The 16,423-nt window shown below is 37.2% G+C and overlaps 1 protein-coding gene across 1 annotated transcript in view; it reads right to left on the minus strand.

Moving 5' to 3' along the window:
- Nucleotides 1-1,672: 1,672 nt before the first annotated feature.
- The window catches only part of SYNDIG1 (synapse differentiation inducing 1), a 462,378-nt gene continuing 447,627 nt past the window's right edge, over nt 1,673-16,423 (minus strand). The window contains exon 5 of the mRNA XM_040427400.1: nt 1,673-2,427. Coding sequence (XP_040283334.1) covers nt 2,269-2,427 — 159 coding nt within the window. The 3' untranslated portion in view covers nt 1,673-2,268. The remainder of the gene's footprint in view (nt 2,428-16,423) is intronic.

The following is a 16,423-nucleotide window of genomic DNA, read 5'->3' on the forward strand; positions in this document are numbered from 1 at the left end:
GATGAGCAGGAATTAAAATGAAAATATTTCCACAAAACTATATATCAATCTGCTCAACTCCTCATTTTAACCTGCTGCCCAGCCCACACATCAGACTACATGTCACATGCTCCCTTTAAGTGCCCCCAATCACTGCCCAAATCTGGTAGGTGACTTCTTCCCCAGTGATCCTTGTGCCCAAACACTTTAAATTCTCTTATATATCAAAACTTTGAGATCTTGTTGCTTAGAGCATAGGAGTGCATTAGCACATTGGATGACTTGGGAAAGTGTGGGGTGGCACATACAATAGCTAAGATTTGCACTGCATTCATATAAGCCCCAAAGCAATCAATGCAAATTAATTATAATCAAACCAAAGTTTGAAAGAATTTGATGGTTGTTAGAAAAAGTTCAATTAAAAAACATGAAATGAAAGCAATAAAAATGATAAAGATACTTATGTCCATGTTCAACACAACAACAGATTCAAAATTAGACACTTTTGAAGAATCCTTTATAACTACCTTTTTCTTCTGCTTTAATGCCAAATTTTTTTTTCTAACACATTTTATAGAATAAATATTTTAAGTCCTAAAAAATAACCACAGAAAACTTTTTTTTTTCATTTTGGTGAGTTCTGCAAATTGACCAAATATATTCACATCTTACCATCCTTTCTAATAGGTTTTCTGTAAGGTGCTAAAGCCCTGACAGGTAAGCATCTCCTGTCTTTGCACTGTTCTATTTAAAAGATCTTCAGCTGTCAAGGCCTCTTGATGATTACGGAATAGACTGTCCCATGCAGGTGAGATGGTCTCCTGCCTTGATTGTGATGCTGTTATATAATTAGTTCTTACAGTAGGATTTACGATGATTTCTGAACCACATCTGCAACGCAAGATTATCATGCTAGCTTAGTAAACAATATACAAAGCTTCTAAAGCTTTACGCTGGTATCGAGTTATAAGCTAACACATTAACCCATTGATGTTGGCACTTGCTAGATCAGTATATTTTTTACAGGCCATGCTGCTTTTTTTATATGTTTTGATTTGGGAAGTGCATAATAATGGCCTATAATCAAAATGCAGTTTACATATCAAACTGTTACAGACTACATGGTTTGGGAACGTTTTAATTTCATAATGGAAGATTAAAATAAACACTTAAAGGTTATGAAATGTGACATATTCCTATCTGCGGCCAGCATTTTAAGGGCAAGAGAAGCTGAGAAGATTGATATATAGCTTAGTGGGAAAAAATTAAGTAGATCATGTATTATATTGAGCTATTCCCTTCTCTTTTTGGTCCAAGGAGTCCAGTGGGTGGTCCTAGTCATTGATCAACAGCTATATCTGTATGCATACCAATAAAAAAAGGGTGTCAGTCACTGAGCAGTACTGCTCACTTAACTTAAATTAGATCATCAATCTGCTCTGATTCACCTGCTCTATAACATGCTACTTGCAAACAGAACAGCAAAGCTACTGTAAGAAGTAGCCTTTAAAAAATGGCTGATTTGTTTTCATAGCAAGACTCGAAGTGAAATATTAGAAAAGATAACATGCCAGAAATATTCTTTCCCCATTCATTGTAAGTTCAGAAACTGATAAGAAAACAAATTGAGGATTTGGTGCCTATGTCTCTCTTCAAATGTATTTTCAATATAACATACAGTAGCACAGAAAAATTATGGTTCCAGAACATGTTCAGTATTGTTTCACTTCAACCCAATCAACAAAGGAAATGTCAAATGAGCTAAAAAAGCTTCTATTAAGTTAAAAAGGGCAGGGGATCTCATGCTGATTTACTCAATGAAATGTTGTTTTGTTACTAAGGAGCCAGGGGGCAGACATTAATTGATTCCATCAGCCTATGAGAATGAATCATGTGTATATTAATATATTGCTATAATTTCGGATTTACAAGCCAGAGACGCTGATTTACAATGGAATACATGAGCCATTTTAACCTGTTGTGATATCACATTAGCAAACACCTACAAAAGGTGACTTTATTGGTCACTATCTGCTATGTCTTAGAAAAGCAAACCTCCTTAGCAGTCTTGACTGGCTGCTTAGAATAACAGCAAGACACTTGCATTTTAAAACGGAACCAAGATGAAAAAGAACAACCAAAAATGAATGAAAAGATCCCAATTTTGAACAGCCACATTCCAATTAGAGCTTGATTCTTCTCCTCTGTAGAGTTGATATAAGTATGTTCAGTCTTGTGCCTTTTTTGTATTAATAAGTCCGGTTTCATCAGCTATAAGCTTTCTATGTTTCATAAATGATTGTTTTTAGAAAGGTATGCTATAAGTGCTACAGCCACTCCAACATATATTCCTGTTCCTATGGTGATGGACAGTACTGCTAGGAAGAGTGCTCTCCGGGAACTGGAACTTGCTTGATGAAAGTCACCTTTAGCCACTGCTTTGTTTGTCTACAATTTGTAAAATAAAATAAAAAAATGCAAATTAGTTACGTGCATATAAATGTTAAAATTACATTATACTATAAAATGATGGAGATTCTGTACAAAATTATCTTCTAGTCACTCACAATAAGCTATTACACTGCTGGAGTATTAAATTCTATGAACTATATCTAGATGAACCTACATAGGCCACAACTAAGGATGAACAGATGACTTAACCTGGACATGCTGGTAGAAACCATAGTCTTGAAGAGCCTATGAAAATGTTTTGCTTACTTCATCAGCATCAGCTAAAATAGCATTATCCTGAAATGATCTGTTGTAAAAGTTTTCTGTTTCGAAATACCAATTTGGAAGTAAATATATGTATCTCAAGTAAACAAATACATGGGGTGCAAATGCCATAAAATAATAAAGAATCCATTACTCACCTGATAAATCCCTCATAGTTCCAGCACTGTGGAACCACTGGTTCCATGGTTTTTGTATACTGTTCTGCATCAATTACATTACCCAGTATCTGTTAGGCGGGGGTCTGTTTGAGGCGGCTTTGGTGCTCTGGTGAGTGTCACGGCCTTCTCGCAGCTTGCCAAGAACAGTAGTGGTTGAGTAGTGGTTGCGCTTGGTATTGCAGCTCAACCCTATTAATTTGAATGGTACTGAGCTGAGTCTAGGCCATGTGACAGGTGAATGTGATGTCACTGGCATAAGAAGAGGCTGTGACACTCACTGGGGTGCCACAACCTCTTCAAACAGCTGAGGGAATGCAGGGAGTTGGAACCCCACTGAACAGATATTGATGGCCTATCCTAAGGATAGACCATCAAAATGAGACTCTTGGACAATCCCTTTAATGAGTCTTTTATTATTTTATGGCACCCCCGCTTGACCAAAATTGTTGCTGATCTCAGAACATCTCAACAAATGCATTATTTATGATGAAAACACTGAAGATATAGTAAACCCATAGAAAGAATATCTGTGGCAAATCCTGATGCATTGACAATTACGGAATATAATCTGTGAAATCTAAATACCATCCTGAAAATACAAACTGTGGGGGGTACTTGAGCACTAGACTTGATTAACACTGGTCTAAGCAAACTAGTTACAACCCGCCTGTAATGTCCATACTTAGCACCACTCTTTATCATATTCACAATGGTGGGAGTTTAAGGCAAGCACAGTTTAGGTGGGTTACAGCGTACCAGAGAAATATTTATGTAATAGTAAAAACCTGACATATAAAAAGGATATTTGTAGAGATGGTCAGTAGGAAGATAACAAGGGTTTTTCATAGGACAAATATGTTAGGGATAATTATTGATGATTAATAAAGACTAGTTATACAAAGAATATATGCCCATACTGTATTCTATTGGTTTTGTGAGTAATATGCCTTCTGCTTGGCTTAGTGAAATTCCATGTTTGTTTGTAGTCTGATCACACATTTTATCTTCAACTGTAACTTCAAGGTTTTAATATAAAATCAATTGGGCTGTTTTCGCCGAAGTTACACAACCAGAAATAATCTGATATAAATAATATTAAGAGCTCCTTAGGTCGCAGATTTCGTAAAAGCAGAAAAGTACACATGCAGCATAACAATACACCATATATATGGTCTGCCAGATATACCTGTTATCTTATAAATCATATTTCATAAATCACTTTAGGCAATACAATTTAAAAATACATGCAAGTGCTTTCCTGGTAGCTATGAATATAACAATCCAAATACATAATATTAGATTTACTAATCACACTGAATTTGCAATAAATTGAGTTCAGAAGTCACCAGAACACATAAAAAGATGGACCGAAATTTGAAGCTGTAGGCATAGTGAATAATAAGGACCCTCCAAATCCCAGATCAGTAGGCCAATAAAATTACCACGTGTGGAACCAGAGACAGTAGATAGGAATACTCAAATCATAGAAGACAATAAGTTAGACAACATATAGAATGGCAACCCCAAATGAAAAATGAAGTTCACCAATATCTTCATCATTGGGTAACCTTTATTAGAGCCTTCACATAATACACCACATACTGACCTACTAAGGGTCTTTTTCAAGTACATTTGATAAAGACCCTTAGTAGGTTAACATATGATGTAGTATGTGAAAACTCCAATAAAGTTTAGCCAAAGATGAAGATGCTGGCAATCTTATTTTTAATTCTGAGATGATTTGGAGCCTGGAGGACAGACTGGGATGATTGACTGCTGCATCTGGAGCATGATCCCCTAATTGTTAGTGCTGTCCATAAAGTTTTGTTTTGGAATGACAATCCAGTGATAGATTGTCTATCAATAGTCCACAAAATAAAAGCCTAATTTTGGTCACAACTATTTAGATAAAAGCACAACTTTGCCAACAAATAAACTCACTACAAAAAATTATATCTAAGAGGGTATTGAATATATTTTGACATATAACATATCTAGCTTGATGCCAAATTGTATATGCAGGTACACTACAGGGTACTGTGATGGGTACAATATTTATGCAAAGTTTTGCAAACCTATACATGGGTGACTCTGATTCACGGATAGACCAATGAGAGTAGAAAAATTTCAAATCGATGGTTGTTACTAAAACATAATATGTGAATAAAAAGAAAAGAGTTGTGGGTGACCTGGATATTACAAAAATAAAGAGTCAAACATACAGTACAGACCAAAAGTTTGGACACACCTTCTCATTCAAAGAGTTTTCTTTATTTTCATGACTATGAAAATTGTAGATTCACACTGAAGGCATCAAAACTATAAATTAACACATTTGGAATTATATACATAACAAACAAGTGTGAAACAACTGAAAATATGTCATATTCTACGTTCTTCAATGTAGCCACCTTTTGCTTTGATTACTGCTTTGCACACTCTTGGCATTCTCTTGATGAGCTTCAAGAGGTAGTCCCCTGAAATGGTTTTCACTTCACAGGTGTGCCCTGTCAGGTTTAATAAGTGGGATTTCTTGCCTTATAAATGGGGTTGGGACCATCAGTTACGTTGAGGAGAAGTCAGGTGGATACACAGCTGATAGTCCTACTGAATAGACTGTTAGAATTTGTATTATGGTAAGAAAAAAGCAGTTAAGTAAAGAAAAACGAGTGGCCATCATTACTTTAAGAAATGAAGGTCAGTCAGCCGAAAAATTGGGAAAACTTTGAAAGTAAGGGCTATTTGACAATGAAGGAGAGTGATGGGTTGCTGCGCCAGATGACCTGGCCTCCACAGTCACCGGACCTAAACCCAATCGAGATGGTTTGGGGTGAGCTGGACCGCAGAGTGAAGGCAAAAGGGCAAAAGGGCCAACAAGTGCTAAGCATCTCTGGGAACTCCTTCAAGACTGTTGGAAGACCATTTCAGGGGACTACCTCTTGAAGCTCATCAAGAGAATGCCAAGAGTGTGCAAAGCAGTAATCAAAGCAAAAGGTGGCTACTTTGAAGAACCTAGAATATGACATATTTTCAGTTGTTTCGCACTTTTGTTATGTATATAATTCCACATGTGTTAATTCATAGTTTTGATGCCTTCATAGTCATGAAAATAAAGAAAACTTTTTGAATGAGGTGTGTCCAAACTTTTGGTCTGTACTGTATATATATATATATATATATATATATTGTGTGGCTTCGCTCTGGTAGTTAGGATAAGCGGGTGCAGTACAGAGGCAAAGTGCAAGTTCGTAATTCAAATGTCCATGTTTATTCACACATAAGGTCAAACAAAAAACACCCTTTGCAAGGTTGGTGTTTGTTCACACCAAGTAGAAAGTTTGTGCATAACAAAAAAATGTCATCTTGTCGGCGGTTCTGCCTCCAGCAGTCAAAATGCAGGCTTTAAGAGGCCTGCTCTCCCAACACACACTCAGATTTTCAGCCCAGCAGAGGGCTCAGTACTTTAACTACTCCCAGTAAGAGCCGTCCCGGATCAGCTATATAGCCATACTAAAATAGCAAAGTGTCAATCACTGACACCTGAAAATACCGGCTCTTACTTTACCGATGCCAGGAACCTTGGTGACACATACCTTCCGTCAACGATGGACCCTTGCGCCTTCCTACAATATATATATAAAAAGTCCAGGTCTTAGGGAATACATGAAATTTAGTATGAAATAATATGTTCTTGGATTACTTTATTTTTTATTTTTTGCTAAGTTTAGATTTCAGCAAATTGAGCACATCCTTATCTACTTCGATACCATGACTACATGTATATATTTAATAATGTATTAAAAAGCCTTTACAATTTGATATGAAGCAGTATGGAATAATAAAAATTTTTCCTCCCCAGCGCAAGGCAGCAAAATAGATAAATTGCAATGCATGTGTCCTTAATAATTTAAAAGAGGTAGGTCATTGTGGATTTTGTCAGTAGGTTATATAGAGCCCTCACTTGGCTTCTCAAAATAATTTATCACTGGATACTAACCTATAACACACATATATATAACAATGAAAGTCAGCTTTTTATAGTAAATAGATGTAATATGGATAATCCATATAAACCTGATGGTTAAAAGCTAGTCTGCTCGTATAGATTCTTGTTGTTTGAAAATGCTTCAGTTCAGCAAATAAGCTATAGCAGGACAAAAATCATCTAATAAATAAGACTCAACTATTTCATTATCATTCATTGAAAAAAAGGATGATGTCATAGGAGTGAAACTCCCTTTCAAACCAGAAATATTTCTTTTGAGATTAAATTTAGACAATCTATCTCCCTCTCAAAAAACTGTACTCTGTCATATACTTACAGCTTCCCTCCAGAGTATCGCATAACACTGGAATTCCATTTCACAGATAACCAGGAAAGTAAATATTAACTGCAGATTCGAAGAAATGATAGCAAACAGTAATAACACATCGCCCAAATACTATAAAACTTGGACGCCATGGAGGTCTACAGTCTATGCCACTCTACTAGATCCATAAGATCAACCAAACTAAAACTCCAACTTCTATCGATATAGGTGGAACTATAACCCTGCTCTTTCCTTTATTTATGTTTATATATAATTTATTTTCCTTTTTTTTTTTCGCTGGCATACTGTATTTTCCTCTTTGGGAATTGTATCATCCCTCATTCATAATAAACCATATAGACTAGAATAAGGTATATTTGAGGAAACTGTTAACAATCTTGATAATGCGTCTTTACTATAATAATATTATCCAGTTGGCTGTTTGTCTCATGCTGCAAAGACAAACATAGTTTCTCCCACCTGCAATGTTTAGCAGGTGAAACTGCATTTTATTGTCCTCTATTATCTTTTATTGATACTAAACCAATAAAACTATTGAAACAGAAAAAAAGAATGATCCAAAATATATATTTAGATATATATATATACACTCACCTAAAGAATTATTAGGAACACCATACTAATACGGTGTTGGACCCCCTTTTGCCTTCAGAACTGCCTTAATTCTACGTGGCATTGATTCAACAAGGTGCTGATAGCATTCTTTAGAAATGTTGGCCCATATTGATAGGATAGCATCTTGCAGTTGATGGAGATTTGAGGGATGCACATCCAGGGCACGAAGCTCCCGTTCCACCACATCCCAAAGATGCTCTATTGGGTTGAGATCTGGTGACTGTGGGGGTCATTTTAGTACAGTGAACTCATTGTCATGTTCAAGAAACCAATTTGAAATGATTCGAGCTTTGTGACATGGTGCATTATCCTGCTGGAAGTAGCCATCAGAGGATGGGTACATGGTGGTCATGAAGGGATGGACATGGTCAGAAACAATGCTCAGGTAGCCCGTGGCATTTAAACGATGCCCAGTTGGCACTAAAGGGCCTAAAGTGTGCCCAGAAAACATCCCCCACACCATTACACCACCACCACCAGCCTGCACAGTGGTAACAAGGCATGATGGATACATGTTCTCATTCTGTTTACGCCAAATTCGGACTCTACCATTTGAATGTCTCAATAGAAATCGAGACTCATCAGACCAGGCAACATTTTTCCAGTCTTTAACAGTCCAATTTTTGTGAGCTCATGCAAATTGTAGCCTCTTTTTCCTATTTGTAGTGGAGATTAGTGGTACCCGGTGGGGTCTTCTGCTGTTGTAGCCCATCCGCCTCAAGGTTGTGCGTGTTGTGGCTTCACAAATGCTTTGCTGCATACCTCGGTTGTAACGAGTGGTTATTTCAGTCAACGTTGCTCTTCTTTCAGCTTGAATCAGTCGGCCCATTCTCCTCTGACCTCTAGCATCCACAAGGCATTTTTGCCCACAGCACTGCCACATACTGGATGTTTTTCCCTTTTCACAACATTCTTTGTATACCCTAGAAATGGTTGTGCGTGAAAATCCCAGTAACTGAGCAGATTGTGAAATACTCAGACCGGCCCGTCTGGCACCAACAACCATGCCATGCTCAAAATTGCTTAAATCACCTTTCTTTCCCATTCTGACATTCAGTTTGGAGTTCAGGAGATTGTCTTGACCAGGACCACCCCCCTAAATGCATTGAAGCAACTGCCATGTGATTGGTTGACTAGATAATTGCATTAATGAGAAATAGAACAGGTGTTCCTAATAATTCTTTAGGTGAGTGTATATATATATATATATATATATATATATATATGTATAGAGAGAGAGATAATGTATGGTATAGAGAGCGGTATGGTGGGGGTGTGTATTTCAACCGGTGGTTCAGTTTTGCTGGGTGAGATAACTGAAATCCAGAAATAGTGCTGCTTCAGCAAGGCATAGCTTGCTGGAGATTGTTTTGTTTAAAGTTGTATGGGCTGGATTTCTTTGGACTGGGAGACAGGTTGGTAGTGGGAGTCTCTCAGTTCAGACACCTAGTCCACCACAGATGTTACCTTTAGCTGAGGAGATCACAGGTGAGGTCAGCTGGGCTATAATCAAGGAGGGATAAGACAACCCTCTGTGTATGACTGGGGAGAGGAAGTGACCCTACAGAGAGGGTTGGAGCCGGAGACCCTGTGTGTAAACTGTGTTTTTTTAGATGAGCCAGGGAGAAGACCTCTGTATTGGCTAGAGCCCAGATGGGCAGGTGTGTATTTTAGTTTATGTTTATGATGGTGCTAAAGTGCCAGAATAAAGCACCATTTGGACTTGAACCCTGTTGTCAGAGGAGAAGTCTGTGATTGAGACACCCTGTGAGAGAGCAATCCCTTACAATATATGTATATATATATATACAGTACAGACCAAAAGTTTGGACACACCTTCTCATTCAAAGAGTTTCCTTTATTTTCAGGACTATGAAAATTGTAGATTCACACTGAAGGCATCATAGTCATGAAAATAAAGAAAACTCTTTGAATGAGAAGGTGTGTCCAAACTTTTGGTCTGTACTGTATATATATAAATATACAGTACAGACCAAAAGTTTGGACACACCTTCTCATTCAAAGAGTTTTCTTATATAAATATATATAAATATATATATATATACTATAACCTAGTCTATGATTATTTGACAGGACAAACTGAAAAATGGTGCCCACTGCCCAGCCACATGATAGCAGTCCTATAACTGCAGTGAGTGAATGTTGCTTTGCCTCAAGATTTGTACTGTATAGCATTATAGCAGTATGATATCACTGGCTATTAGGTGGTTTGAAAAAAACATCCCATAAATGAATGGTCCTGAATCCATGCAGCCCTATTTTTTTTATTTTATTGTGATTAGCATTCAGCACTTATTACATGCTACCTGCAGATGGGACAGCAAGTTCAACGTGGCAGGTTCCCTTTAACAAATTTCTTACATAAACTCACATAGACATTTATGTGAACTTAGAAACAGACCCTTATCTTATGTTTTCATACACTTCTCAGAATAATTCAATTTCTGTCATATGCAGACTATTTTGCATTACCATGCCACCTCTTAAAGGGCTTCTGTCACCCCCCAAAAGTCATTTTTAAATTTTTGGGCTAATTAAAATCATTATAGTGCGATTATTTAATATATAGGGCTCTTACTTTTTTCTGTTGCTTAGTTTCTTTAAAAACCGCACTTTTTATAATATGTCAATTTCCTTGCTACCAGCAAGTAGGGCGGTTACTTGCCACATCCTCCTTTCAAAAAAAATGCCCCCTCCTCCTGTTGATTGACAGGGCCAGCGAGCATTCTCCTCCTCCGGCTGGCACTGTCTTCAATTCAAATCCCGCGCCTGCGCCTTACGCAGGCGCTCTGAGAGAAGGACGCTCGCTTCCTCAGCACTTCCTCAGTGCGCCTGCGCCGATGACATCTTCTCTTTCGGGTTTATCCTTGAATAATCGCACTATAAGGATTTTAATTAGCCCAAAAATGAAAAATGACTTTTGGGGGGTGACAGAAGCCCTTTAACAAGATGTAACATGATATTATATTACATCTCTTTTTACACTAGTTTTATTCCTTTTTATCTTTCTGCAGTCCAAAGATAGCAATTTTTTTTTATGAAAACATTGTTTTCTTCCAAAATTATATTAATATGTGGAATAAAATTTTAAGAAAATGTGAAATAATCTATCAGAGTATAAATTAATATAGTGTTTCCATAATAATTTATGTTGGTTTGAGTTGTTGGTATCGTAATTAGCTGGATAGAGAAAGGATTTTTACATGTTCCATCCAAAAGCAGAGATTTGTAAAAATGAGGGACAATGACACTGTGAATTAGTTGCATATACAGTTAGGTCCATATATATTTAGACACTGACACAAATTTTGTTTTTATTACCTGTTTACTAAAACAAATTCAAGTTATAGTTATATAATGGACATAGACAAAGTCCAGGCTTTTAGCTTTCATTTGATGGTATCCACATAAAAATTGTATGAAGGGTTTAGAAGTTTCAGCTCCTTTACATGTGGCACCCTGTTTTCAAAGGGACCAAAAGTGATTGGACAACTGACTCAAAGGCTGTTTCATGGGCAGGTGTGGGCAATTCCTTCATTATTTTATTCTCAATTAAGCACATAAAAAGAGTTGATTTGAGGTGTGGTGCTTGCATTTTAAAGATTTTGCTGAGAAGTAAACATGCGGTCAAAGGAGCACTCCATGCAGATAAAGCAAGCCACCCTTCATCTGCGAAAACATTACAAAAAAACTCAACAATGCAAAAACACCTGGACGCCCATGGAAGACAACAGTGGTGGATGATTGCAGAATAATTACCATGGTGAAGAGAAACCTCTTCACAGCAGCCAACCAAGTGAACAACACTCTCCAGGATATAGGCGTATCAATATACAAATCTACCATAAAGAGAAGACTGTAAGAAAGTAAATACAGAGGGTTTACTGCACGGTGCAAGCCACTCATAAGCTTCAAGAATAAAAAGGCTAGATTGGAATTTGCTAAAAAAAATCAAAAAAAAAACTGCACACTTCTGGAAGAACATTATTTGGACAGATGAAACCAAGATCAACTTCTACCAGAATGATGAAAGGAAAAAAGTATGGCGAAGGCATGGTACAGCTCATGATCCAAAGCATACTACATCATCTTTGAAACACGGTGAAGGCAGTGTGATGGCTTGGGCATGCATGGCTGCCAGCGGCACTGGGTCCCTAGTGTTTATTGATGATGTGACACAGGACAGAAGTAGCCGGATGAATTCTGGGGTTTTCAGAAACATACTGTTTGCTCAAATCCAGCCAAATGCAGCCAAACTGATTGGTCGGCGTTTCATAATACAGATGGACAATGACCCAAAACATAAAGACAAAGCAACCCAGGATTTTATTAAAGAAAAGAAGTGGAATATTCTTGAATGGCCAAGTCAGTCAACTGATCTGAACCCAATAGAGCATGCATTTCACTTGTTAAAGACTAAACTTCAGACAGAAAGGCCCACAAACAAACAGCAACTGAAAACCTCTGCAGTAAAGGCCTGGCAGAGCATTATAAAGGAGGAAACACAGCGTCTGGTGATGTCCATGAGTTCAAGACCTTAGGCAGTCACTGCCAACAACGGGTTTTCAACCAAGTATTAGAAATTAACATTTTATTTATAATTTTTTAATTTGTCCAATTACTTTTGAGCCCCTGAAATGAAGGGATTAAGTTTAAAAAATGCTTTAGTTCCTCATATTTTTATGCAATCATTTTGTTCAACCCACTGAATTAAAGCTGAAAGCCTGAACTTCAACTGCATCTGAATTGTTTTGTTCAAAATCCATTGTCGTAATGTACAGAACAAAAATTAGAAAAATGCTGTCTCTGTCCAAATATACAGTACAGACCAAAAGTTTGGACACACCTTCTCATTCAAAGAGTTTTCTTTATCTTCATGACTATGAAGGCATCAAAACTATGAATTAACACATGTGGAATTATACACATAACAAACAAGTGTGAAACAACTGAAAATATGTAATAGTCTAGGTTCTTCAAAGTAGCCACCTTTTGCTTTGATTACTGCTTTGCACACTCTTGGCATTCTCTTGATGAGCTTCAAGAGGTAGTCCCCTGAAATGGTCTTCCAACAGACTTGAAGGAGTTCCCAGAGATGCTTAGCACTTGCTGGCCCTTTTGCCTTCACCCCAAACCATCTCGATTGGGTTCAGGTCCGGTGACTGTGGAGGCCAGGTCATCTGGCGCAGCAACCCATCACTCTCCTTCATGGTCAAATAGCCCTTACTTTCAAAGTTTTCCCAATTTTTCGGCTGACTGACTGACCTTCATTTCTTAAAGTAATGATGGCCACTCGTTTTTCTTTACTTAGCTGCTTTTTTCTTGCCATAATACAAATTCTAACTATTCAGTAGGACTATCAGCTGTGTATCCACCTGACTTCTCCTCAACACAACTGATGGTCCCAACCCCATTTATAAGGCAAGAAATCCCACTTATTAAACCTGACAGGGCACACCTGTGAAGTGAAAACCATTTTAGGGGACTACCTCTTGAAGCTCATCAAGAGAATGCCGAGTGTGCAAAGCAGTAATCCAAGCAAAAGGTGGCTACTTTGAAGAACCTAGAATATGGAAGAACGAGTGAAACATTTTCAAGAAATCTACAGTACGTCCAGTTGCCTTGATTTATTCTTTACAGATAAAGGGTCTCTGAGACAAAAGCGTTTGTATACCATTCGAAGATAAAACTACTTATTTTTCAATATTATTTTGTAAATTTCAGCAATAAAATGTTGTGTTGCTTTGCTTTATTTATATTGGTCTGATATTGGGCAATATCATGTCATCTGAATGTGTGCATCCAGAGCTCAATTCTCAATTATGCTGCGTGACATCCCACAGCCCTATACACAAAAACACAAACACTCAGTTTATCTGAGATATTATAATTAGATTAATTGTTGTGAGATATTATAATGAGATCATGCATAATGCAGCATAAAAGAGCATGAACTCAAATAGAAGAGAGTACAGAGTAACATAGAGTAGAATTGTAAATGTAGAAAGTGGTCTAGCTGGAGGAGATACAGTTGTCTCAGTCATACTGCTGCTGATAGTGCCCAATGTTGGAATGGAATTGAGGGGTGTTTAGTTATTTATGGTCTCCCAACTCCTAAATTATATCTTATTTTAGATTCCCAATATTTAGGAGTGAAGCTAAAAGCGGATCATGTGTGATGGTTGCAAAATGAAAACAGGGCTTCATAGAGCAACCCATATGGATATAAACAAGTAGAGATTTCCAGGAATATTCTCTCCACTGTGGGTCTGTTCATCTTATGGGGCTGTGTTCAGAAAACCACACCATATAGGTGTCTGTGTGCATAGAATATCAAGTTGCAGCTTTCTGCCTTTATCTACAGTAGCTTGATGGGAAAATTTTGCATACAGAAAAAGGAAGTAGGTAAATGAAGGTTTTTCTGACCGAATTGCTAGATGAAAAACGTCAGCGGATCCTGGATTGTTGCTTAACTCCTTCAGGACCCTGCCATTTTTCAGCTTAAGGACCAGGCCATTTTTGGCAAAACTGACATGTGTCAATTTATGTGGTGACTACTTTAAAACGCTTTTACTTATCCAAGCCATTTTGAGATTGTTTTCTTGTCACATATTGTACTTCATGACAGTGGTAAATTTGACTCAAAATATTTTTTATTTATTTATAATAAAGATACCAAATTTACCAAAAAAATTTACCAAAAAAAGGACCAGTTCAGGTCTAAAGTCACTTTGTGGAGCTTACATAATGGAAACCAGCCATAAATGGCCCCATTTTAGAAACTACACCCCTCAAGTTATTCAAAACTGATTTTACAAACTTCTAACCTTTTAGGTGTTTTAGCTGCTTTATTTGGTTGTTTATTTCAGTTTTACATAATAAAGCATTAAAAAAAAAATGATTTTTTTTGTGTCTCCATATTCTGAAAGCCATAGTTTTTTATTTTTTGGGTGATTGTCATGTAGGGGCTCATTTTTTTTGGCATGAGATGAGTTTGATTGGTACTATTTTAGGGTGCAAATGACTATTTGATCGCTTGGTATTACACTTTTTGTGTTGTGAGGTGACAAAAAAAAAGACTTTTTTTTTGTGTCCATCTGAGGGGTTAATTTATGTGACATTTTCATACAGCAGGTTGTTACCAATGCGGCAATACCGAATATATATACTTTTTTATTTATTTAAGTTTTTCACAAAAAATGCATTATTAAAACAAAAAAAATCATATTTTAGTGTCTCCATATTCTGACAGCTATAGTTTATTTTTATATTTTGCGTAATTGTCTTACCTAGGGTCTCATTTTTTGTGGGATAAAATGACAGTTTGATTGGTAATATTTTAGGGTTCGTATGAATTTTTGATCGCTTGGTATTTCACTTTTTGTGATGTAAGTTGACCAGGTTCACCTGAGGGGTTAGATCATGTGATATTTTTATACAGTAGGATGTTACGGATGTGGCAATTTTTTTTCACTTTTAACAGAATAAAAGCATTTTTGAAACAAAAAAATAATGTTTTAGTGTCTCCCTTATCTGAGAGACATAATTTTTTTTGGGGGTGATAGCTAAGGTCTAATTTTTTTGTGGGATGAGATGAGTTTGATTGGTACTACAGGGAGTGCAGAATTATTAGGCAAGTTGTATTTTTGAGGATTAATTTTATTATTGAACAACAACCATGTTCTCAATGAACCCAAAAAACTCATTAATATCAAAGCTGAATATTTTTGGAAGTAGTTTTTAGTTTGTTTTTAGTTTTAGCTATTTTAGGGGGATATCTGTGTGTGCAAGTGACTATTACTGTGCATAATTATTAGGCAACTTAACAAAAAACAAATATATACCCATTTCAATTATTTATTTTTACCAGTGAAACCAATATAACATCTCAACATTCACAAATATACATTTCTGACATTCAAAAACAAAACAAAAACAAATCAGTGACCAATATAGCCACCTTTCTTTGCAAGGACACTCAAAAGCCTGCCATCCATGGATTCTGTCAGTGTTTTGATCTGTTCACCATCAACATTGCGTGCAGCAGCAACCATAGCCTCCCAGACACTGTTCAGAGAGGTGTACTGTTTTCCCTCCTTGTAAATCTCACATTTGATGATGGACCACAGGTTCTCAATGGGGTTCAGATCAGGTGAACAAGGAGGCCATGTCATTAGATTTTCTTCTTTTATACCCTTTCTTGCCAGCCACGCTGTGGAGTACTTGGACGCGTGTGATGGAGCATTGTCCTGCATGAAAATCATGTTTTTCTTGAAGGATGCAGACTTCTTCCTGTACCACTGCTTGAAGAAGGTGTCTTCCAGAAACTGGCAGTAGGACTGGGAGTTGAGCTTGACTCCATCCTCAACCCGAAAAGGTCCCACAAGCTCATCTTTGATAATACCAGCCCAAACCAGTACTCCACCTCCACCTTGCTGGCGTCTGAGTCGGACTGGAGCTCTCTGCCCTTTACCAATCCAGCCACGGGCCCATCCATCTGGCCCATCAAGACTCACTCTCATTTCATCAGTCCATAAAACCTTAGAAAAATCAGTCTTGACGTTTCAGCTTGTGTGTCTTGTT

This window comes from Bufo bufo, chromosome 4, assembly GCF_905171765.1.
Source record: "Bufo bufo chromosome 4, aBufBuf1.1, whole genome shotgun sequence".
In the NCBI taxonomy this organism is placed as follows: domain Eukaryota; kingdom Metazoa; phylum Chordata; class Amphibia; order Anura; family Bufonidae; genus Bufo; species Bufo bufo.